The sequence below is a fragment of the Macaca mulatta genome, chromosome 7, assembly GCF_049350105.2.
Source record: "Macaca mulatta isolate MMU2019108-1 chromosome 7, T2T-MMU8v2.0, whole genome shotgun sequence".
Taxonomy (NCBI): Eukaryota; Metazoa; Chordata; class Mammalia; order Primates; family Cercopithecidae; genus Macaca; species Macaca mulatta.
Window position 1 is genome coordinate 20,947,877 of NC_133412.1, and position 21,636 is coordinate 20,969,512.

The 21,636-nt window shown below is 45.4% G+C and overlaps 1 protein-coding gene across 50 annotated transcripts in view; it reads right to left on the reverse strand.

Moving 5' to 3' along the window:
- PPIP5K1 (diphosphoinositol pentakisphosphate kinase 1) overlaps positions 1-21,636 on the reverse strand; it is a 60,811-nt gene that overhangs the window by 24,562 nt on the left and 14,613 nt on the right. For 11 of the 50 annotated variants that reach the window (XM_077939231.1, XM_077939217.1, XM_077939252.1 and 8 more), the window contains 12 exons: positions 19,262-19,403; positions 18,849-19,072; positions 18,397-18,524; positions 18,074-18,188; positions 17,796-17,903; positions 16,748-16,864; positions 16,443-16,607; positions 14,221-14,370; positions 13,497-13,587; positions 9,893-10,018; positions 9,128-9,190; positions 3,797-3,934 (listed from right to left, as the gene is read on the reverse strand). In XM_077939231.1, coding sequence (XP_077795357.1) covers positions 3,797-3,934; positions 9,128-9,190; positions 9,893-10,018; positions 13,497-13,587; positions 14,221-14,370; positions 16,443-16,607; positions 16,748-16,864; positions 17,796-17,903; positions 18,074-18,188; positions 18,397-18,524; positions 18,849-19,072; positions 19,262-19,403 — 1,567 coding nt within the window. Of the gene's footprint in view, positions 1-1,202; positions 1,610-3,796; positions 3,935-5,418; positions 5,602-9,127; positions 9,191-9,892; positions 10,019-13,496; positions 13,588-14,220; positions 14,371-16,442; positions 16,608-16,747; positions 16,865-17,795; positions 17,904-18,073; positions 18,189-18,396; positions 18,525-18,848; positions 19,073-19,261; positions 19,404-21,636 lie in introns of those variants that run through there. The other 39 variants (XM_077939234.1, XM_077939249.1, XM_077939233.1 and 36 more) reach the window with 14 other exon arrangements.

A 21,636-nucleotide genomic window follows, 5' to 3' on the forward strand; every position in this document is an offset into this window, starting at 1 on the left:
GACCTCGTGATCCGCCCGTCTCGGCCTCCCAAAGTGCTGGGATTACAGGCTTGAGCCACCGCGCCTGGCCCTTTTTTTTTTTTTGGTAGAGATGGGGTTCTGCCATGTTGCCCAGACTGATCTTGAACTCTTGAACTCAAGTGATCTGCCAGCCTCAGCCTCCCAAAGTGCTGGGATTACAGGTGTGAGCCACCAAGACTGGCTGAATTTTTGTTTGTTTAATTTTTATTTTTTTAGAGATAGAGTCTCACTGTGTCACCCAGGCTGGAGTGTAGTGGCACGATCTTGGCTCACTGCAACTTCCACCTCCCCAGTTCTAGCAATTCTCCTGCCTCAGCCTCCTGAGTAGCTGGGATTACAGATGTGCACCACCACACCCAGCTAACTTTTTTCTATTTTTAGTAGAGACGGATTTCACCATATTGGCCAGGCTGGTCTCGAACTCCTGAGCTCGGGCAATCCACCCGCCTTGGCTTCTCAAAGTGCTAGGATTGCAGGCGTTAGCCACCGCGCCTGGCCTTAAAATTTTGACTGTAAGTAATATTGCATTTTCTATAAAAACATTTAAGAATTGCAAATTAGAAAATAAACCAATTCAACTTTAAATAAATAAATAGAGTCTCTTGTAGACACTTTAAAAAGTGCATTGTGGGCCGGGCGCGGTGGCTCATGCCTGTAATCCCAGCACTTTGGGAGGCCGAGGCAGGCAGATCACAAGGTCAAGAGATTAAGACCATCCTGGCCAACATGGTGAAACCCCGTCTCTACTAAAAAATACAAAAATTGACTGGGTATGGTGGCACGCACCTGTAGTCCCAGCTATTCGGGAGGCTGAGGCAGGAGAACTGCCTGAAGCTGGGAAGTGGAGGTTGCAGTAAGCCAAGATTGTGCCATTGCACTCCAGCCTGGCAACAGAGCGAAACTCCATCTCAAAAAAAAGAAAAAAAGAAAAAAAAAAGTGCATTCTGGCCGGGTGTGGTGGCCCACACCTGTAACCCTAGCACCTCTGGGAGGCCAAGGTGGGTGGATCACCTGAGGTCAGGAGTTCGAGACCAGCCTGGCCAACATGGCGAAATCCCATCTCTACTAAAAATACAAAACTTAGCTGGACATGGTGGCACTCCAGCCTGGGTGACAGAGTGAAACTCCATCTCAAAAAAAAAAAAAAAAAAAAAATGCATTCTGAGACCAGGCACAGGTTGTTCATTTGCCTTACAATGTTTTTAAGGAATGCTCTCTGCACAGCCACTTTTCTGCCCTGAGTTAGAGTTAGACAAAACAAAGGTAGGCACTTTGTGTCAATCCTTCAAGTAGCCCACCAACAAATTAGAACAGACAAAATTCTTTGAGAATAAGGTCTTCTCTGCTCCCTCTGGAACCAGGAACCAGGGTCCTACATTGAGAACATGGGCTGCCATCTTCAAGAGTACAACCAAGCCAGGGAGGCGGGGTGGGGCAAGAGTGAGTAAAAATGCTGCAAAGCTTTTCTGCCATTTTTAGGTTGCCTCTTCCTGGATTCAGCATTCTCCTGGTTACTGCAAATCTTTTACTATTCTCCAGAGTTCTCAAAATGTTGGTTCTGACAGTTTCTTCTTACTTTTTGGTGTTTCTGTGGATGAACAAGCCCTTAGAGTTACCTACCACATGATTTAATTTTTACATTTAGATTTCTGATCCATATGGAGTTTATCCTAGTATACAGTGTGGGTTCAATTTTAATTGTTGTCAAATGGCTATTCAATTACCCCCAGTCTATTTACTAAAAAGTCTTTCTGGATGGGTGTGGTGGCTCACACCAGTAATCCCAGCACTTTGGGAGGCTGAGGCGGGTGGATCACCTGAGGTCAGGAGTTCAAGACCAGCCTGGGCAACATGGCAAAACCCCATCTTTACTAAAAATACAAAAATTAGCCAGGCGTGGTGGCTGGTGCCTGTAATCCCAGCTACTCAGGAGGCTGAGGCAGGGAGAACTGCTTGAACCCGAGAGACAGAGGTTGCAGTGAACTGAGATCCTGCCACTGCACTCCAGCTTGGGTGAGAGAGTGAGACTCTGTCTCAAAAAAAGTCTTTCTGTCATACTTGTAACGCCAGTGCTTTGAGAAGCCAAGGCAAGAGGATGGTTTGAGCCCAGGAGTTCCCGACTGCAGTGAACTATGATCACAAAAATCAAAACTAAAATGACGTTTTATAGAATGATTTAAAATGTGGTAGGGCTAGTATTTGCTTGTATTTGCTTGCTCTTCTTTTCAGGGTTTTCTTCACTTCTCTCTCTCTCTCTTTTTTCTGTGGTAGAATCTTACTCTGTCCACCCAGGATGGAGCACAGTGGTGTGATCATAGCTCACCGCAGCCTTGAACTCCTGGGTTCAAGTGATCCTCCCGCTTCAACATCCCAAGTAGATGAGACTACAGGCACACACCACCATGCATAGCTTTTTTTTTTTCCCGGAGAGATGGGGATCTCACTATGTTGCAGAGGCTAGTCCTTTTTTTTTTTTTTGAGATGGAGGCTCACTCTGTCACCCAGGCTGAAGTGCAGTGGCGAGATCTTGGCTCACTGTAAGCTCCGCCTCCCAGGTTCATGCCATTCTCCTGCCTCAGCCTCCCAAGTAGCTGGGACTACAGGCACCCACCACCACGCCCGGCTAATTTTTTGTATTTTTAGTAGAGATGGGGTTTCAGCATGTTAGCCAGGATGGTCTCGATCTCCTGACCTTGTGATCTGCCCCTCTCGGCCTCCCAAAGTTCTGGGATTACAGGTGTGAGCCACTGCACCTGGCCTGCACAGGCTAGTCTTGAACTCCTGGCCTCAGCAATCCTCCTGCCTCAGCCTCAAGAGTTGCTGGGATTACAAACGTGAGCCACTGCACCCAACTCACTCTTCACTGTTCTTGCTTATTTTTCAATGAAAACTTCAGAAGTGATTTGATTTTAGAAAAACCGTATTTTTATTGGGATTATGTTGAATTAATTACCTTAGGAAGGAGTGATATTTCTATGATGTTTAGTTGGCCTACGCAATTATCCTTTTTTTTTTTTGAGATGGAGTCTCACTCTGTCACCCAGGCTGGAGTGCAGTGGCGTGATCTTGGCTCACAGCAACCTCTGCCTCCCGGGCTCAAGTAATTCTCCTGCCTTAGACTCCCAAGTAGCTGGGACTACAGGCACATACCACCATGCTCGGCTAACGTTTGTTTTTTTTGTTTGTTTGTTTTTTGTTTTTTTGTTTTTTGTTTTTTGTTTTTTGAGATGGAGTCTCACTCTGTTGCCAGGCCGGAGTGTAGTGGCATGATCTTGGCTCACTGCAACGTCTGCCTCCCAGGTTCAAGCGATTCTCCTGCCTCTGCCTCCTAGGTAGCTGGGACTACAGGTGCACATCACCATGCCCATCTAATTTTGGTATTTTTAGTACAGACAGGGTTTCACCATGTTGGTCAGGATGGTCTCTATCTCTTGACCTTGTGATCCGCCCACCTAGCCCTGCCAAAGTGCTGGGATTACAGGCGTGAGCCACTGCACCCGGTCGTATTTTTTTTTTTCAGTAGCGACAGGGTTTCGCCATGTTGGCCAGGCTTGTCTCAAACTCCTAACCTCAGGTGATCCACCTGCCACGGCCTCCCAAAGTGCTGGAATAACAGACACGACCCACCACGCCCAGCCACTAATTATACATTTTTAAGGGTACTTCTGTGTCTTTGTGGATTGCCTAAATAGCTTTTTAATTTACTACTTTCTTATATTCTAGGAAGCATGGGCATGGGGGCAGATAGAAGGGTAAAAAATAAGAGTATCCATACCTGCAGATGCCTGTGCCTGGGCATCAGTGTGGCGCTGGCAGACTCTACTCAAGAATTCACTCACTTGACGTAGGGAAAGGGCATTATGCAGTGTTTCCAGAGGGTAGATGGTGGGCACCATGGAACACCCTTCAAATCCTGTTTGAAAAGAGATGGGCAAAGTCAATGTTATTCCTGCCAGATATACCCCAACTGGCCAAGGAAGCATGGAGAGTCCCTGAGAAGCATCAGGAGAGTCCGTGGCTTTTGGAGTGTGGGGTATCCAAGACTCTTAGGAGAGGGAACTCTTTAGAGCCCCTAGGGGAGTCTCTTTTTCTCACTTTCAGATTTCCTAAAACATCTACCTGCTAAGGCCTCCAGGTAAATCAAATCACCTCTCATGCTACCTATGGAGAGCTTGCAATGTCCCATGGAAAAATAAACAGAATCCCAGTAGGGTAAGCACCAACATTGTCCTCACACTTTCTGGGGGAATAAAACAAGGATCCAGAGGTAAGGGGTGAAACTGCAGATCTAACATGAGATAGGGAGGTCAGGGAACTGGGAAGAAACAGCAGATTTCGGGTATCATGAATAAGAGAACCAGATTAAGGAGAAGGACATGGAATCTGAGAAGGGGTTCATGCAAATTTAGGATGTCGGTAGAAAGGCTAGAATACTTGGATGCAAACTGGAGGGCATGCAATACACATGAAGCTCAGCCCAGGAAAACCACATGCATGAACAGGATGGGGATGGAAGTTCTTTCTTGATAGTTTCCATCACATCAAAGCTTCACCCTTCTGATCTACTGGAAAACCCCAGACTTGCTAGGATCTTTGTACTTCATCAGAAAAATGAGGCAAATGCCCTAGAAAAAAGAAAAAGCACTGATTTTCTGCTCGAAACTCAAGAATTCCAATGCAGGTCTATCAGTATGGGTAGGGCCAAGGGTAAACATAAATATGTAACCCTAATACTAGGCACTGGTGATGGAAAAAATGTCCCCAATGGAGGATCAAGAAAAACACATCCCAACCACTTTCTCAGTCCCCAATCTTTCCTATGCCTCCTCAACATCTCCTTAAAGGGACTAAGGATATGCGGGAAAATAATGTCTATACAAGACAGCTTCCCATTCACCAGTGACTAAAGCCCGTAACTCAAAAGGGTTATAACCTGACCACCTTCTAAGCTCTGTCCTTTGTTTGCCCCAAGGATACAATTGCGGCTTCTGTGCCTCAATTTCCCCCATGATCTTGTGGCAGGAGGGCAGGAAAGTTACTGTCTCTAGCTCCTCAGAGTGGCTAGAAAAACATTTGGATTTGAAGATGGTGGCAGTAGAGTGTTAGAGTGATAAGAACAGATTCCAAGGCAAGAGATTACTCCTGTATTGAACAGAACTGGGGAATGAGTAACATTAGGAGGTGGTGAGAAAGGAGAATAGGAAGGAATGAGCAGCCAATGCTACAGCTACCAGGCAGTCCGGCCCCAATCCCATCCAAGCCACTAAATGCAAGTTACATAACCTCAGGGCAAACAGGAGAAAGAAACAGGTGGGCTCTCCTGCCAGAAGTGCAATAAGCAAAGCAGTCAGTCCCAGCCAGGGTAGTGGCAGCAGCCAGCTTGGTGGCAGGGGGTACCGTAGAGGCACTCGGGATCATCCTGGCCTGAGCGCAGCCAGTTCCGGAAGAGGCGCAGGTGGTAGGAGCACTGGTGCAGGTGATGCGCCAGCGTGGCATCCAAGGAGACTGGCCGGCCCCCTGTACAGTCAGAGGAAAAACTGCGCAGCAACCGGACCACAGGGTGCTGGTCATCCAGCAGCTCTGGAGGGGGTGAGGGGACCACGGCAGGAAGCACAAAGATAGAGAAAGAGAAGAGGGAGAGACAATGAGGGGGGCACTGACTAGCACAAGCATTACTGGGAGGTGGGGACACTCAGATCCAAGGTGAGCTAAGAGAGAAGCAGAGATGGTCAGAGCCACTGGGCATCTCTTGCAGGGAAGAAGAGTGGTGTCATCACACAACGAGTCTGAAAGAAGGGATAAGTGAGACCTCATCATACAGCAATGTCCTTCCCTTCCTCCTTGAGCATAATTGAGTCGGTGCTTGTAGACAGCAGTCACATCGTTGTGAACAGGGGTGAGCTGGCAGTTTTGTGGCTGGGAGTCTTGACTACAGCTTCAAGATCCCTCATCATTGGATGAACCCTACTTAGGGCCTGCATTCTCAGGTGAATGGATTTATGAAGTAGGGATAAAAATGAAAAGCTCAAAGTCACTCAGAGTGTCAAGGATAGCATTGAGTATCAAGATAGTCAAGCTAAAAAGGCTGTTTTTTAGGGCAGGTCTTCTGGACCACACTCTAAGATAGCCAAAGACAGGGATGGTATTAGGCAGCTGGCACAGGAGACTGACAGGAAACCAGAATGTAGAACTCCTTTAAAATGATTTGTGTGGAAAATGGAATCAATATGTGAAAATACCAATATTGACTAACTATCCTTGACCTTACTGTTGTTTAAACAATCACTTAAAAAAAAAAAAGTACACATAAAACTCAGGACTCAGAGATACTGTATCCATTACGAAGCTGAAAGTTAGATAAAATTTTACATTTTCTTCCCACTGCTGGTGAGTCTAACTGCACGTTTTTCAGCTGGTGAGTAGAAAAGCTTTGATTCTGAACCCCTCATTTTAGCTACTTGGCAAACTTTGTGGATGCATGTAATTGAGCTACAAAAGGTTGAAGGCAGTCAAAGGCATGCGGAGCCGGGTGTAAGAGGAACAACAGGGAAAGATCTTAGAGAAAAGGTATGGGATCTTAAGACATGATGTGAGGATGGACAAGAACTTGAGTACAGGATGTTGGTATAGAGAAGGTAGAATCAAGGCAGCTGAGGATGACTGCTCAAAACTCCCAGACCAGAACTGACTCCACAAGGTGATCCCATGAGACTGTGGTCTTCAGAGACCTTAGCTTGGATGTCAGGACAGATTTCAGCTCTACCTAGGCTAGTCTTGTGAGCACTAACTGTATGTACCAACGGTCACATAGTTACATGGGTCCCTAGAAGATAATGGGCTTGACAAATCCAGTGGTCACACGCCGACATTAGGGATGAGCGTGAGCCACAGTCTTTCCCACTTTATTAATTTACTTTGGTGAGTTCAGTGTACAGTTTAGTAACAGGCTATACTTGTGTGCTGGATATAGTTACAGGATATAACAGCAGCTTATCACGGACAGAGGCAGGGATAGGCTGAGGGCTGCCCTCCCATCAAAGTGTGAAGACACACTGCCTTGCCTCTTTTCCAAAGCCAGGTCCAGTATGTCTAGCTGCTGTTTCAAAGCCAGATATCATGGCAAGGAGATGGTGATGACAGAGCTGCTGTGACTTATCTGCAACTACAGACAAAACATCCACTTTGTAATTGCTGGTCAGTCAAGCAAGATCTTGGCCACGGAGGAGAGCCCTCATATTTCTTGAGGGTCAAATTGAATCTACATAATCTTCCTCAGCAAGTGACATACAGTTCCAAATTTCTGCTGTTGTCAACAGGTAGAACCCAGATTCTGGCTTCTTAAGCATATTAGCCTCCAAGCTCCAGCACAAGAAAAACAAAGGAGGCCACAAGACCCCTGAGGAAGTGTGCAGGGTATTGGAGATCTTAAATTTGTTTTCCTGCACAATACCTGCATTATCCAGCTCTTTTTTCCTCACCTCCTTTTGGCAGAATTAAATCTTCTTCAATGGGTGAGGCTGCTAAACAGGGCTTCGGGGAGCTGGAGGTACATAGGTCTGAGGGTCTGTTTTATGGACTTGGTTCTTTTCTTATGGCACCTAAGAACTAGGAGATATGTGATTTAGCTCTGATTTGAGTAGCCCACGTTCCTCGTACTATACTGTGGACCCTAAGTCCAAGTCCCAGGCTGTGCTATTGATGCATCAGGTTCTATTCTGGAGATGGCTGTGGCACATGAAGGACAGAAGAGCTTGAAGCTCAATGAGCGGGCACACCCATGAGGCTCTGAATGGGAACTCCTGCCACAGGCACAATTGGGAGCCTGGGGGCAGGGATAAACTGAGCCAGCATAGGCTAGTCAACCTAGGGAGAGATTTCAGCAGTGCCTTGTGAAGATGTACAACCTGACTGGGCTAAAATCTAGCAGCTGTCACTTGCTAGGCAATAGGAGATTAGCACATAGAGGTTTTCTAGTCTAATTTTACTTCCCTCAGAGAGTCTTAGCTCTTGAATAGAAGAAAACCATACCTAAAAAACTAGATTTACCTTGAAGACAAAATATAATACAGAGAGAAAAATAAGGATACCAAGGATAAAACTTTGAAAGAGAGTGAGCCTCGGTTCTCCTGCTATACCCTACAAAGACACCATACCCCTCAATTTATGGTTTACAGAGATCTCCAAGCCCTCCCACCGCAGTGTGGGCAGACCCGGTTCTTCAATGTTCTTAAAATATTATTCATTCCTAAGCTCCCCCAGAATCCCCAGCAGACATCTCAACTCTTCAAACTTCTCTGCGATAGCTTTACCATAGGTAGGCTGGTGCCACATGGAAACTACACTTAAAAACTCAAGGTACGGTCCTTTTTCTTTTACCTACTACCTCCTACTCCTTTCTTTTTATTTTTTATCCCAAAGCAACCTGGGCTGTTGTTTTCTAGGCCCAAGCACTAGGTTAGTAGTAACATAAAGCAAATGTCAGGAGCACAAGAGCCACACAAAATACACATAATGGCAGGAGAAAGAAATATGGAGATGGGAAACTATATACTCAAGACTAACATCCATATAAGTAGGCTTAGGAGCTGGGAACTGCAGTGTTGCTCCAAAAGAGGAACAAACTAGTCATCCACATCCACCCCAACAAAAGAGTTGGAGAAAAAACAGAAAGATCAAAGTTATATAAGCTGAGGAATTGGGGGTATTGGGGAAGAGAAGAAATGGAATCAATCTAGGAAACACTATTCCCATTCTAAGAAGGGGAACCATCATATCTGTACACAGCCTGGCAGTCATGTGATAGGAAAGGGAGAGGTTTAATCAGTGTTTTGGTGGTGATGCTGACAGAAGTGACATAATGGTGATGACGGTGATTATGGAAGTAAGACCCTGAGTTGCCACAGGGATGGGGCAGTCAGGCTGCAACCAAGACTAAGGCTGTCACAAGGAAACCATCCCAGGAGGGACACTTAGTGAGTAGCTCATTCAGAGACAGCAGGGTGTCAACACAGTGGAAGGAGAGGCAAAGTCAGTGTCAAAACTCAGAGTCAAGTGTCTAGAGGTGACATGGTGAGGAGGAATGACATTGAGTCAGAAGCAAACGTACCGTTAGTCGGATGCTTTGCAAACGACACAGAAAATCGTTTTACGGCCGGGACAAACAAGAGCTCTGGGGAGAAAAGACATCATGGGGATTATACCCACCCTTGTCCCCACCCTCTGTTCTGGAGTTTGCCCACAAGATAGTCTGTTCTTTAAAGTTAGTTATCTGTCCTGCTCCCCTCCCCTTCCCTGGGATTTCTAACTAACACATGTCAATCTCTTTTCCTTTGGTAAATCTCTTAGGAATCTATGTGTCATCTCTACTACAATACACTCCTACAAACAACCCTAATTTTACCACTGTGTCCTCTTTCTGGTCATTTGGAAATAAAATCTTCACAGAAATTTTCATCCCTTACCCCAGTCTCTTTCCATATTATCTTTTCTGCCTTAGCTGAGCAACATTGCCTTCCCTAAACCCAATTTGCTGGATTTTATTTGAGGTTTCACTACATTCTTCCCAACCATGCATCATCCTCCTTGGTCCTTACCCCTATAGGCCAGAATCCAGGAAAGAGTACAGACTGATGCAGCAGGACTGTTATGTGGGAGATTATGAAGGGATAAGCATAAATAAGTAGTATTTTTATGGCAAGAGGGAATGCAAATGGAGGGGTGGAAGGGGTCCTGGTGCCTTCTCCTATCTATTACTGATGAAGAAAACTTGTTATAAGGCCAGTGTCATCTTAAGCATGAATAGGTCTTGAGCTATGTCCTTGCTGAGAGACAAGTGAAAAAAGGAGTTATCCCCCAAAACCCACCCACATACCATCTCGGTGCTTCAGACTGGCAGGTGGTAGCTTTTTGCCATGGCTGCGGGCGTAGTCCTGAAGATTCGGGGCGCTGGAGGAGCCACCCAGCACTGTGGTGCTGAACAGCCCTGTGCACTGTGAGCCTGCAAGGCCGGGAGTGTGTTAGTAGCCACGTAAAGCCACAACTATCACACAGAACTATACACAACTTCACATGATAACATCAAGACACACACAGCCATTCACAGCCACCACCATGTGGCCATTCCACATAACCACAAATGGCTTTACACTTCTGCATAGTCACAGTGGGCAAGCAAAAGGGGGATTCTTCTGAAGAGCTACATGGCAGAGACAAGAGGCCACTACAAATGCAGGGTTAGTCATATTAGGGGATTCAACACACTGAAAGGGATAGACTGTGCTCTCCAGGTGGCTCTCAGAAATGCTCAAATTATAGGTAGGTCCCTCTAGATTCCCCCTAGATTTAATTGGGCACCCCTTACCCTGGATATATAGCTTAAGAAACTCAGAAATCTAGTCCTTGTAGGTTTGAAAGGAAAAGCCTTTGACTGAAGCTAGAGACTGATTCTGAACACTCAGCTGGCACCCTTCCGATCCTTCCTAAGCTTTTCATCCAACATCCCCTCCCTTCAGGCCTTTTTACCTTTCCCAAGAATGAAAGTATGAGGCTCACAATTTTTTTTTTAAGACAGGATCTAATTCTGTTGCCCAGGCTGGAGTGCAGTGGCACAATCATAGCTCACTGCAGCCTTGGTCTCCCAGGCTCAAGTGATCCTCCCATCTCAGCTTCCCAAGTAGATGGGATTGCAAGCATACACCATCATGCCTGGACAATTTTTTTTGTTTTCAGTAGGAACGAGGTCTCACTATGTTGCCCAGTTGGTCTCCCGAGCTCAAGTGACCCTCCCACCTTGGCCTCCCATAATGCTGGGATTATAGGTGTGAGCCACAGCCCCCTGTCTCATTGAATGTTTTAAGCTAGAAGGGACTCAGAGATCATCCAGTTCAACTTTCATATTTTAGAGATGAGGAAACCGAGATCCAAAAGGGACCTCCTTTGCTCAAGGTCACATAGTTTTTTAGAAGTTAAGCTGGACTAGAATACAGGTCTCCTGACTCTGAGGACCAACTGTATTGTTAGAAAATAAATAACTATTTTTCAGGAACCAGCACAGTTTCTGAAAATAACATGGACACAAATTGAAGGGCATGTGAAGAATCAATTGATTGTATGTAAAGCATGCCTATTATGTGATGAGCACCCTACTAAGAAGGAATACAGGAAATAACAACAAAAAGGTATGTTTTTTCTGCTCTCAAAAGTGTATTATCTCATAAGCCTATGCTCAAAGCCAGTTGCCCACACATATAAATTCAAAGAAAGCAAAGAGAACTCCATTGCCAATGAGAGGATTAAATAAAATTTGAATAATCTCTGAAGTATGGAATAAATCAGACCAGTCACTGTCTCCAACATTTGATCTAGAGGAGGGTTAGGACTCCACGGTCCCTTCTCCTACTACAGCCTATAAAGACAGAGTGGTCAAGAGGAAACAAGACTGACACCCAAGTTCTCAGGATTTGCCTCCCTATTTCCAAATCCATCTTAGCCAAGACCCTGGATTTGGCTTGTGACTTAACATTCATAGGGTTTCCCTATGGATGGAGTGGAAAGGAGTTCAATTCCCTTGAGGCCACCAAGAAGGGACCATGGTTTCAGAGGTCCCAGGATTTCGGGGTCACCAGAGCAATCAGGAAGTTCAGATGGCTGATGATTCCGACCCAGGAATTCAGGACCTCTCCTCTATACAGCAACTTCCTCCACCTTTCATGTTCAAACAGGCTCTGGAATGAGATTCCAGAGAGTAATAACAGTTGCTAAATGAGACTGCTTTTCTTCAGCAAAGCTAAAACTAGCTGGCTCTATCCTAGACCACCCCAAGCTTTGTCCTACATACACTTCCTCCACTGAATACTTTTCTAGTGCAGTCATGCCAACTCTGTTCTGCCCAGTCCTCAGATCATCTCAGAGGGTGGTCTCTACCTTACCACCACCATCTGCCAACCAGTTTCATGTCCATATTTCTGCCTTGTTCTTTAAAGCATTCCCATGGCCCACTTAACTGGGCTAGACACACCTATCCTCTTTTATAGTCTGTCTGGAACCTATTCTTTACTGGGACTTCTGGGAAGAGAGGCCCATGTCATAGATCTACACTATTGTTCTTTCGGTTTTTGTTTTGTTTTGTTTTTCTTTTTCTTTTTGTGTTTTTGAGATGGCGTGTCACTCTGTCACCCAGGCTGGAGTATAGTGGGCACAATCACAGCTCACTGCAACCTCCATCTTCTGGATTCAAGCAATTCTTGTGTCTCAACCTCCCAGTAGCTGGGATTACAGGCATGCGTCACCATGCTCAGCTAATTTTTGTATTTTAAGTAGAGATGGGGTTTCACTATGTTGGCCAGGCTAGTCTCAGAACTCCTGACCTCAAGTGATCTGCTTTCCTCGGCCTCCCAAAGTGCTGGAATTATAGGCATGAGCCACTGCGCCTGGCCAGATCTACATACTTGTCATTTATTTCTCCTGCCCCAAACCATCTTTCTCATTTCAGGAATGTAGAAGGCAACTTATTCTCATAAAATTAGCCTGGAAAGTTACCAAAACCTTTCTCCCTCTTGCTAGTCCAAAAGCTGACCATTTTGGGGTCAAGAAAATGGGTGCCAAGGACAAAAGCAACAGAAAAATTAGAGGCGCTAAAGAGAATGATAGGACAAGATAGAAAGAGCAAGGGGACCAAGTCCAGACCCCACACAATCATGTCTGACCTCCAGTTCTAGTTACTGGCTCACAAGGCACTGTGCTCAGAGATAGTTCCTCCCAAGGACCGCCCCCCACCCAAAGAATACAATACCCTCTGAGGCTTGGTCCTTCCTGCCGTCTGTGCTCTCACAAAAAGTTGAATGATGTTCTCTACCCCTTTCCAGGGATCCAAAAATCAAGAGACATTTCCTCAAAGTCCTGAGAGATGCCTCTGCCACTACACCAGTCTCAGACTTGTCAATTTTCCAGAAGGAAGGGGAAAAAGTTACAGGATTAGGAGATGATGGAGGAAAGGGCAAGGTGGTAGGAAGGGCAAGAGTGGGGATGTAAAAAACACTGGTTTCAGAGGAAGACATGGCACAATTCTTCAAATGAGGAATACGACATTTATGAGGGTTGCAAGTACCTCTATTTATAGCTCTGTCTCTGATAACTCTGAAGGTTCAGAGTCTCCATGGCCCCTTAAGGTCTGGGCTAGACTGGAGGGACAGATAAGGAATGAGAGGGAAAGCCAGAAAAATGCCCTTTGGCCAGGGAAATGTGATTGGTATAGAAAACCAAGAGATAAACACCTTTCTGGGATGGAACAATCATCTGAGATCCAAGTTCATATCTAACTATGGCTTCTCCCACTTCATCCTCCCTACCCCCACCTGATGATATTCCACTGACTGGATGGTTCCAAACCCCATGACAAAGGTTTCCCACAATACAACTCTGGAGAACAGACAGACAACTTTTCCAACAATAGGTGAGAAATGCTGGCGAAGCCATACCTAAGCCACTCTGCTTCATTTCTGTGGGTGGCCGTGAAGATGAAAAGAGCCGGTAGCCACCAGGCCTTGAGGATGAAGTCTCAGAAAGTACCTGCAGAAAAAGGACTCTATAATTAATCATTTTGCCACCTCAACCCAAAAGCATAAAACCCAGGTCCTGAATTCCTGTCCCTACAAAGCCAAGCAATGTTAGAAAGTTTGGAAGAACCAAAGGATTTATAGGAGAAGAGGGATGAAAAGGGAACAGAAAATGCACTTTATGGAGGGAACTGTCTGGGGCATCTTTCTATACTAGAAGCCACTTCTATTTTCAACATCCCTTTCCCCAGAGCCCTCCCATTCCCAATCTGAGTGGGAAATCATTATTCAACCCATTCCTAGTTCTCAGCAGAGCGGTTTCCTAATCGTATCCATCCCCCCACAAGACTCAGAAAGCCAATCACAATGGCTCAGCCACAAATAAGAAAGTCTGGCCACCCTCTCTTCTTTCCATGGAACAGCTGTGGCTACTGCAACCGTACTACATTTCTTGTTCGAACCAAGCAGCCCTCCCCTCCAACTATCTCACCCCTAGAAACATGAAACAGAATTCTTACAATGCCCACAAGGGCCCAATCACACAACCCCCAATACACACACATCCCAACTAGATAGTGTCTGAGTCCCTAGATCCCAAAAGGCAAAGACAGAAGGTAAAACAGGAAGGTGAGGTAGGGAGGGACACCTGTGTGCAGGATGCCAGGTGAGTGGTGGACACAGCCCGGGGCTGTAGGCCGATGGCTGGGGAAGGCCGGGGGAGGTCTCCCGACCTCCTGCGGCGCCGTCCCCGCAAGGGGATGAGGTCCAGGTTCCCCGTGCACTGCATGTTCATGACCTGCAATCAGACCGGGTGGAAAGCCGGTCACGGCTCCTTTAAACCCCAGGATCCCAAAAGTCCCAGTGCCCACAGGGCAGAGCCAGTTACAGGGCTAGAGAGGATGACCAGCTAGGGCATAGCTGCTATGAAGGTCATAAGTTTTATAATCTAAAATAGTTAAAAAGTATGAGATGACAAGAGGAGAAGAAGGGATGGAGGGAAGGACAAGTTGTATGCCTATATGTAAAGAGCAAGGAAGATAAACATTAATATTAGTATTATAAGGCTCTGTGACCAAGGAGCAGAGAGATGATTTCCTTGCAAAGCTGAGGAAAATATCCTGGACAACCATCACCCTGGATAAGCCAGGGTCTAAGCAGCACTAGTAATTGAAAAGAAGGAATGTGATTACAATAGGAAGCTTCCTATAGGCCTGAAAGAAAGAAGTCAATCTTATCAAGTCTGAGAGATGATACACAGAGAGCTTTCCTTTGCCTGTGTCTTTTTTTTTTAAATTTTTTAATTAAAATATTTTTTTTTGTAGAGACAGGATCTTGCCCTGCTGCCCAGGCTGGTTTTGAGCTCCTGGCCTCAAATGATTCTCCCACTTAGGCCTCCCAAAGTGTTTGGATTACAGGTGTGATTCACCACACCCAGCTGCCTATGTCTTATGACTGCATAAACCAGAAGAAAATGGTGGCGGGGGGCGGGGGGCGTGGTTCAAGCACAACAGCACCAGGAGAGGCTAGCAGACCATGTGAATAGGAAAGACATTTGGAGGAGCAGTTTATTGATGGAAGATTATGTGTCATTCTATCCATGTGATCTACTGCATGTGAGTATAAAGGGTAATAGAGTTCTACGGATACCAACTTACACTCAAAGAGAAAATAATGTATATCCTACCTAAAGAAACTCTGCATATTACCAATGTCAATTTCACCTTAAAATAATCAGGAAGCAAAGGATGAATCAAAAGAAGAGACTGCAGTTCGTCTTCTCAGCTTTCTCCAAAATCTGAATTGCAAACCTTTTGCTGAACCTAGGTCAGCTCATTATGGATTCTTCTGATAGATCCCTAAAATGGAAAAACCAATTCCTCTAAGATAGAGACCTGGCACTGAGCCAGGTGAACAGAGTCATCAGGACAGAGCAGAATCTAAATCAGACAGTCAAAGTCTCTGGGACAGGGATAAATTGTGGTGTCAAAATGAATGTAAGTGATACAGAAGGAGCTAGATAGGAAAAAAAAAGTGGGGGGGATATAATTGGGCCAAAGACAGAAACAGTTTTTCCAGGAAAAAGACCAAAACAAAAAGCTCAGATGGTTAGCTGGGCATAATGTGAGATTAATAACACTTACTTCCTTTAGGCTAAAGAGCTAGAACCAGAACTAAGACAAACTTCAAGAATAGCAGAATACAGGCCCATGCTGATAAAGATCTTCATCAGAACAAGAGGAAGACAGACAAAGCTCTTGGCTGACCCACTTTCTGGAACGACAGTACAGAAAAAGTGCCAGGTATTTGTTCCTATCTGAGTTATAATTTTTACCCAAGGTGACCAAGAGCTGGAGAGGGCCGGACCTTAAATATCAATTGTATTGTTACTATATTACTGTCTGTTGAGCATCTATAAGGTGGATACTACTCACATTTTAGAGGTAAAAAAAAATTGAGGCTTAGAGAAGTTAAGGCCAGAGAAGTGTAGAGAAGTTACCCAGCGAGTCACACAGCTTCCAAGTATCAGACTGGGATTTTAGCCCAGAGTTCAAGATGTTTCTACTAGATTTCCTTTTAAAGAACACCTTTTCAAATTCATCCAGAGCCCTCCTCCTTAATCTTTTCTCTTTAAACCCTTATCTCTCAGGCACCCCTCAGTGGCAACTCTTTAATCTGAGAAGTAGCAACCAGGTTAAAGAAGCTCTATTGAGAGACCAGCTTGAAAGAGAGATTAAGTAAAACATCAATCAGAGCGGAAGACTCCGCTTCAAGTCCCAAGAGTACCCCCAAGGGGACCTAGAGGATCTGTGGATATAGTCCTATGAGTACTGCTACCCCTTCATTTTTTTCCCAAGGACCTCTCATTACCTCCATGGAACCAGCTTTTCGGTTACGAATGAGGGGTGATCTCCTTGGGAGGCCAGGGCCCTCAGGAGGCTGGGGTGAAGTCTGCAATGCCCGGTCTGGCTCATCTGATGCCTTTCCTGGACACAGGTTCTCCATACTGCCTTGGTTGGTTTTCATTTCCTCATTCTATACAAAACAAGGCAGATAAGAGAGGTGTTAATGGCCTCCAAGCTCCTAATCCCAGACTACCCAACCCTTTTACTTCTCCCTGTACCGTTTCCCACCACTTGGTTCCTTCAGTCCCAAATCCCAGCACTCTGACGCACCTCAGAAGAGGCTGGACGGAATCCACAGCCAGTTGGGGCACTGCCTTCTTCCTCACCACCTTTCACTCCAGGGCTGAAGTGTAGCTCCACATGGAACCGTTCCTCTGATAAGGGATCCTATGGGGCATCACCACAAGAGGGGGAAGTTGGGAGAAGCTGGATATTGTGGTGGAAGTAGAGAGGAACTCAAGAGGATTCATCCTCCTAGGAATTCAGGGTCTTGTCCCACTCCGGGGCTGACCTGTTATAGCTTCAACTATATATTGTCTCTTACAGGATCCTCATTCCCTCATCTCTACCATTTGTGATTTCGCCATTGCACGTGACTTTTGAATTTCCAGCTTTACAACCCTTCCCATCACCTTCCACAATAACTCAGTTTGGCTATGGTGCATATAGCACATTTAAAGGTATCTTCTGGGCCGGGAGCAGTGGCTCACACCTGTAATCCTAGCACTTGGGAGACTGGAGCAGGCAGATTACTTGAGTCCATGAGTTCGAGACCAGCCTGGGTGACATGTTGAGACCCTATCTCCACAAAAAATACAAAAAATTAGCCAGGCATGGTGGCACATGTCTGTCATCCCAGCTACTCGGGAGGTTGATGTGAGAGGATCACTTGAGCCCAGGAGGCAGAGGTTGCAAGGCTGCAGTGAGCTCAGATTGCAGCCCCGCACTCCAGCCTGGGTGACAGAGTGAGACCTTGTCTCAAAAAAAAAAAAAAAAAAGAAAAAAAAGTATCATTGTGGAGCCATATGCAGAAGGTATATGTATAACCATGTTTAAGGAAATAAGACTTATAACATTGTCCCAAATTCCATACTCTTCCTAATGCCAGAGCTGTGTTCTAGGTGATCTCTCTGGCTCAGCAACATCCCAGAACATATTTTCTGTTCCAGTAAGAACCTCCTGGATGCTCTGTGTCATGCTGTGCCTAAGTGCCACACCTAGCTGGATTCTCCAAATCGTAAGGATAAGCGAGTTTTTTTTTTTAATAGAAGTCAAAAGAAGGGGCCTTCCTCTCATCCCCCACCTGCTAGCTCCTCACCTGTGTGTTGTCCTCATAAAGCATGATGACAATCTGGGTCATATAGTTAAGCTCTGAGATGGCACTAAGATAATCCAAAGCTCGCTGCCATTGTGCATCCTGGGTCTCCTACCAAATGCAAAAAGAGGTAAGCCATTGCTTAAGGAAAAGGGAGTCAGGGAATGAGCAGGGAGCTAATGAGAAGGGAGAAAGCTTTCATTTGCAAAGCATGAGGAGAAGAGTGAAAGAATGCTGGGAAAAAATCTGTTCACAGGCTAAAGAAGAAGGAGGATTCTTACATCAAGAAGTCCTCCATAACGGAAGACACTGAGTAGGGAGTGGACGTGGCTCTCACTGGTGAAATAGAGACGTGTTCGAACGTGGCGACCTGGGGAGAGCACGCCTCGGGAGTACCTGAGATAACAGCTAAATCACTCACACAGTCAATTAATCCTCCTCCCACCCTTCTGCAAATTCTCTTCTCCCACCTCAAAGACTTCTCTCCTTTCCATCCCAAAATCTTGTCTATTCTTGCTTCCCCAGGCTGTCCCAGCCTTGATTCCCCCAAGACTCCCTGACATGCCCCTCCCTCCATCCAACACCCCTCCCAGCCCTCCCTCACAGGGGATGCAGCTTGTTGACAGACTCATCCTCGTGGGTTCTCTGCAGGTCAAGCAGTATCTTCCGCAACAGTGGAAGACAGAAGCCCACAGCAATTTCCAGTTTCTCCTCCCGGCTGATCCCGTACTCCTAGGGGCCACAGGCCAGGAATAAATACCTCAATAAATCTTGTTTTCTCATGCCTCATATTCCCAGGACAAAGATCATGCCTGTCTTCACCTCACGTCTAGCGCTTCTTTCATATCCACTACACTCCCCCTCTTCCAGGTGTCTCCTGAATTAGCCTCCTGTACTTACCAAGAGCCAGACTGGACCCTGAGAAATGCAGAAACTCAACTTATTCCTTCTCTAAGTGGCTTTCCTCTAGTCCCAAATCACCCTTCCTTTCCACCTTTTCTCTCTTTCCTTCCCAACACCCTCATCCCCAGGCTAGGTCCCTTATACAAGACACACCTGGGGAATGACCACATCAGCCAATGCCTTAGAGAGACGGAGCAACTCGGCTGTGCCTTGAAGTCCCAGACTCCCATTGTGCTGCACATCATACTTGACACAGTCATAGATGTCAGGGATCTTACTGATATCATAGCGCCCACTCTTCTGTCGAAAGTCACGCTCCAGCTTGCTCCAACGCTGTAGCATTAGCTCTAGTGTCTCACTGTGGTAGAGCTGCAGGTCTGGAAGAAAGGCAGAAATCAGACAAGAATCAAAGATTTTACCTCCAACCAAAGACCCTGATGACTCTGAAGTAGAACCAGAGGGAGGAGGCGGCCTGGTCTGTGACATTTAGCAGATGACACAAGAATGCCTGAGAAACCCATCCATACCTGAGACCTTGAAGGGAAGATAGTAGTATTCATACCCACCTACAGACCTGGGGTCCTGCATTCGTTCCCGGATCTGGTGGGTGAGGTTTTCGATCAGGGCAAATACCTGATCACAGACCTTCACAGGATTCTGGATGATAGTCATGGAGTTGAGCAGGGAAATACTTCTGGTGGGAGCCAGCTATGAAGAATTGAGAGAAGAAAAGCAAGATAAGCTCAGCACTAATTGCCCAGATTCCTGTGAGCTTATTACACAGAGACTACCCACAATACAGATCTGTATGCTGGTTCACTCCAGTGAGCATTCTTAGGTTACTGGGAATAGTAGCAGCTCTAGGCCTTCAGGTAAGGGCACTGCTCTACCATATAGTCATCTAAGAGGGATTGATTTTAAGAGTCTTAGAGTCCAGAGAAAATAAAACAGACCTAAGTTATTTTCTTGAAGGCTCTAGAATACACATGGAAAATACTGGAGAATAAGGATTAAACCAAAATCCCTCAAAATCTCCACAGAATGTTTTCATGAGTAGAGATCAGAGATAACATCATCTTCTTCCTCTAAACAAGATGCCAGCCTGAGCCTAGAGTAGAAATGCTGCCTCAGAACTGGGTTCCGACTCAGGCTTTTAGGACAGTAACAGTCAATGAGAAATGGAGAGGGAGAATCAAGATTGTGGCTGAAAATGCACAATTCTATTCAGATCCTCACAAGTTTCATTCTTTTTTTTTTTTTTTTTTTTTTTTGAGACAGAGTCTCGCTCTGTCACCCAGGCTGGAGTGCAGTGGCCGGATCTCAGCTCACTGCAAGCTCCGCCTCCCGGGTTCACGCCATTCTCCTGCCTCCGCCTCCCGAGTAACTGGGACTACAGGCGCCCGCCACCTCGCCCGGCTGGTTTTTTGTATTTTTTTTGGTAGAGACGGGGTTTCACCGTGTTAGTCAGGCTGGTCTCGATCTCCTGACCTTGCGATCCGCCCGTCTCGGCCTTCCTAAGTGCTGGAATTACAGGCGTGAGCCACCGCGCCCGGCCACAAGTTTCATTCTTGCTTGCAAAAGAAGGCAAGGCAGAAAAGGAAAGCTGCCTTAGCTTTTTTGAGTTTGACAGTGAGCAATGGATTGGGAAATAAAGGAAAGGTCCTGTTCCTTATCAAGTCCTACTCAGAGAACACAGAAAATGCCATGGAATCATAGCAATGTGCTTACTTAGCTCATTTAAGAACCAATTAGAAATGTTACACAACAATGTAAATACATGTAATGCTACTGAACTGTACACTTAAAAATGGTTAAAGTAGCACCACAATTTTAAATTTTTAAACTTTTTTTAAAAGAACCTATCAGAAACGAGGAGTGGGAAGAGTAGAAAACCACTGCCTGGTAAATTGTGGCCTAGATATGCAGGAAAAAGAATAACCATATTGGGTAATGGCATATACTAGAATTAATACTATAAAGCAATGTAACAGCCTGGATTTTGGAGTTAGACTCCTTGGGTTTGTATTAAGTGGATGACATGAGGAAAATTGCTTAGATTCTTCTGAGCCTAGGTTTCCTCATCTGTAAAATGGGAAGAAAGTCCTTGTGATCTGCAGTCCTCGTAGTGCTTTAAAGATCACCATCAATTCTTTGTCTTCCTTCCCTTCCCTTAAATCTGGCTGGCCCGGTGACTGCTTAACCAATAAAAAATAACAAAGTTATGTTGTGCTAATTCTGAGCCTACACTTTAAGAAAGTTTCTAAGCTTCTGCTTTTGAATATCCCTACTGCTACCATTTAATACATCCAGCTATCATGCTACAGAAACCATATGAAGAACCATGTGGAGAAAAGAGGCACTGAGATTGCAGGGAGAGCATGCAGAGGGAGAGAGCCAGCCATCCCACAATCCCAGCTGAATTCCAGATGGTTCCAGCTCCAGTCAATATCTGACTGCAATTTCAAGACAGACTCCAAGCAAGATCAGATGAGCCCAGAACTGTGAGAGATAATAAAATGGTTGTTGTTTTAGGTTACTACATTTTGGGGTAGTTTATTATGCAACAATGGATAACTGAAACATTCTTTAGTTCAGGGTCCTTGGGATCTGAGCTGTGCTTTGGAATGAGAATGTGTGGGACTTTAGAAGTGAATACAGTATATATGCCATATGTATATAATACCTCCAACAGGGCCTGTGGCGTAACCAAACACATTAATATTTCTGCCACAAAATGCATGACTATTTACACTAAGTGGGAAAACCAAGGATTATACAAATCTCATGACAGTTCGTGTCAGGTTTAGCTGCCAAATGAATCTTAATGTCAAGAAAAAAATCTTTTTAACTTTCAAAATTACGCATAACATACTGTGGACCTGTACGTATCTCAAAGGGTTGCTGTAAGGATTAAATAATATGTGTAAAACAACTAAAACAG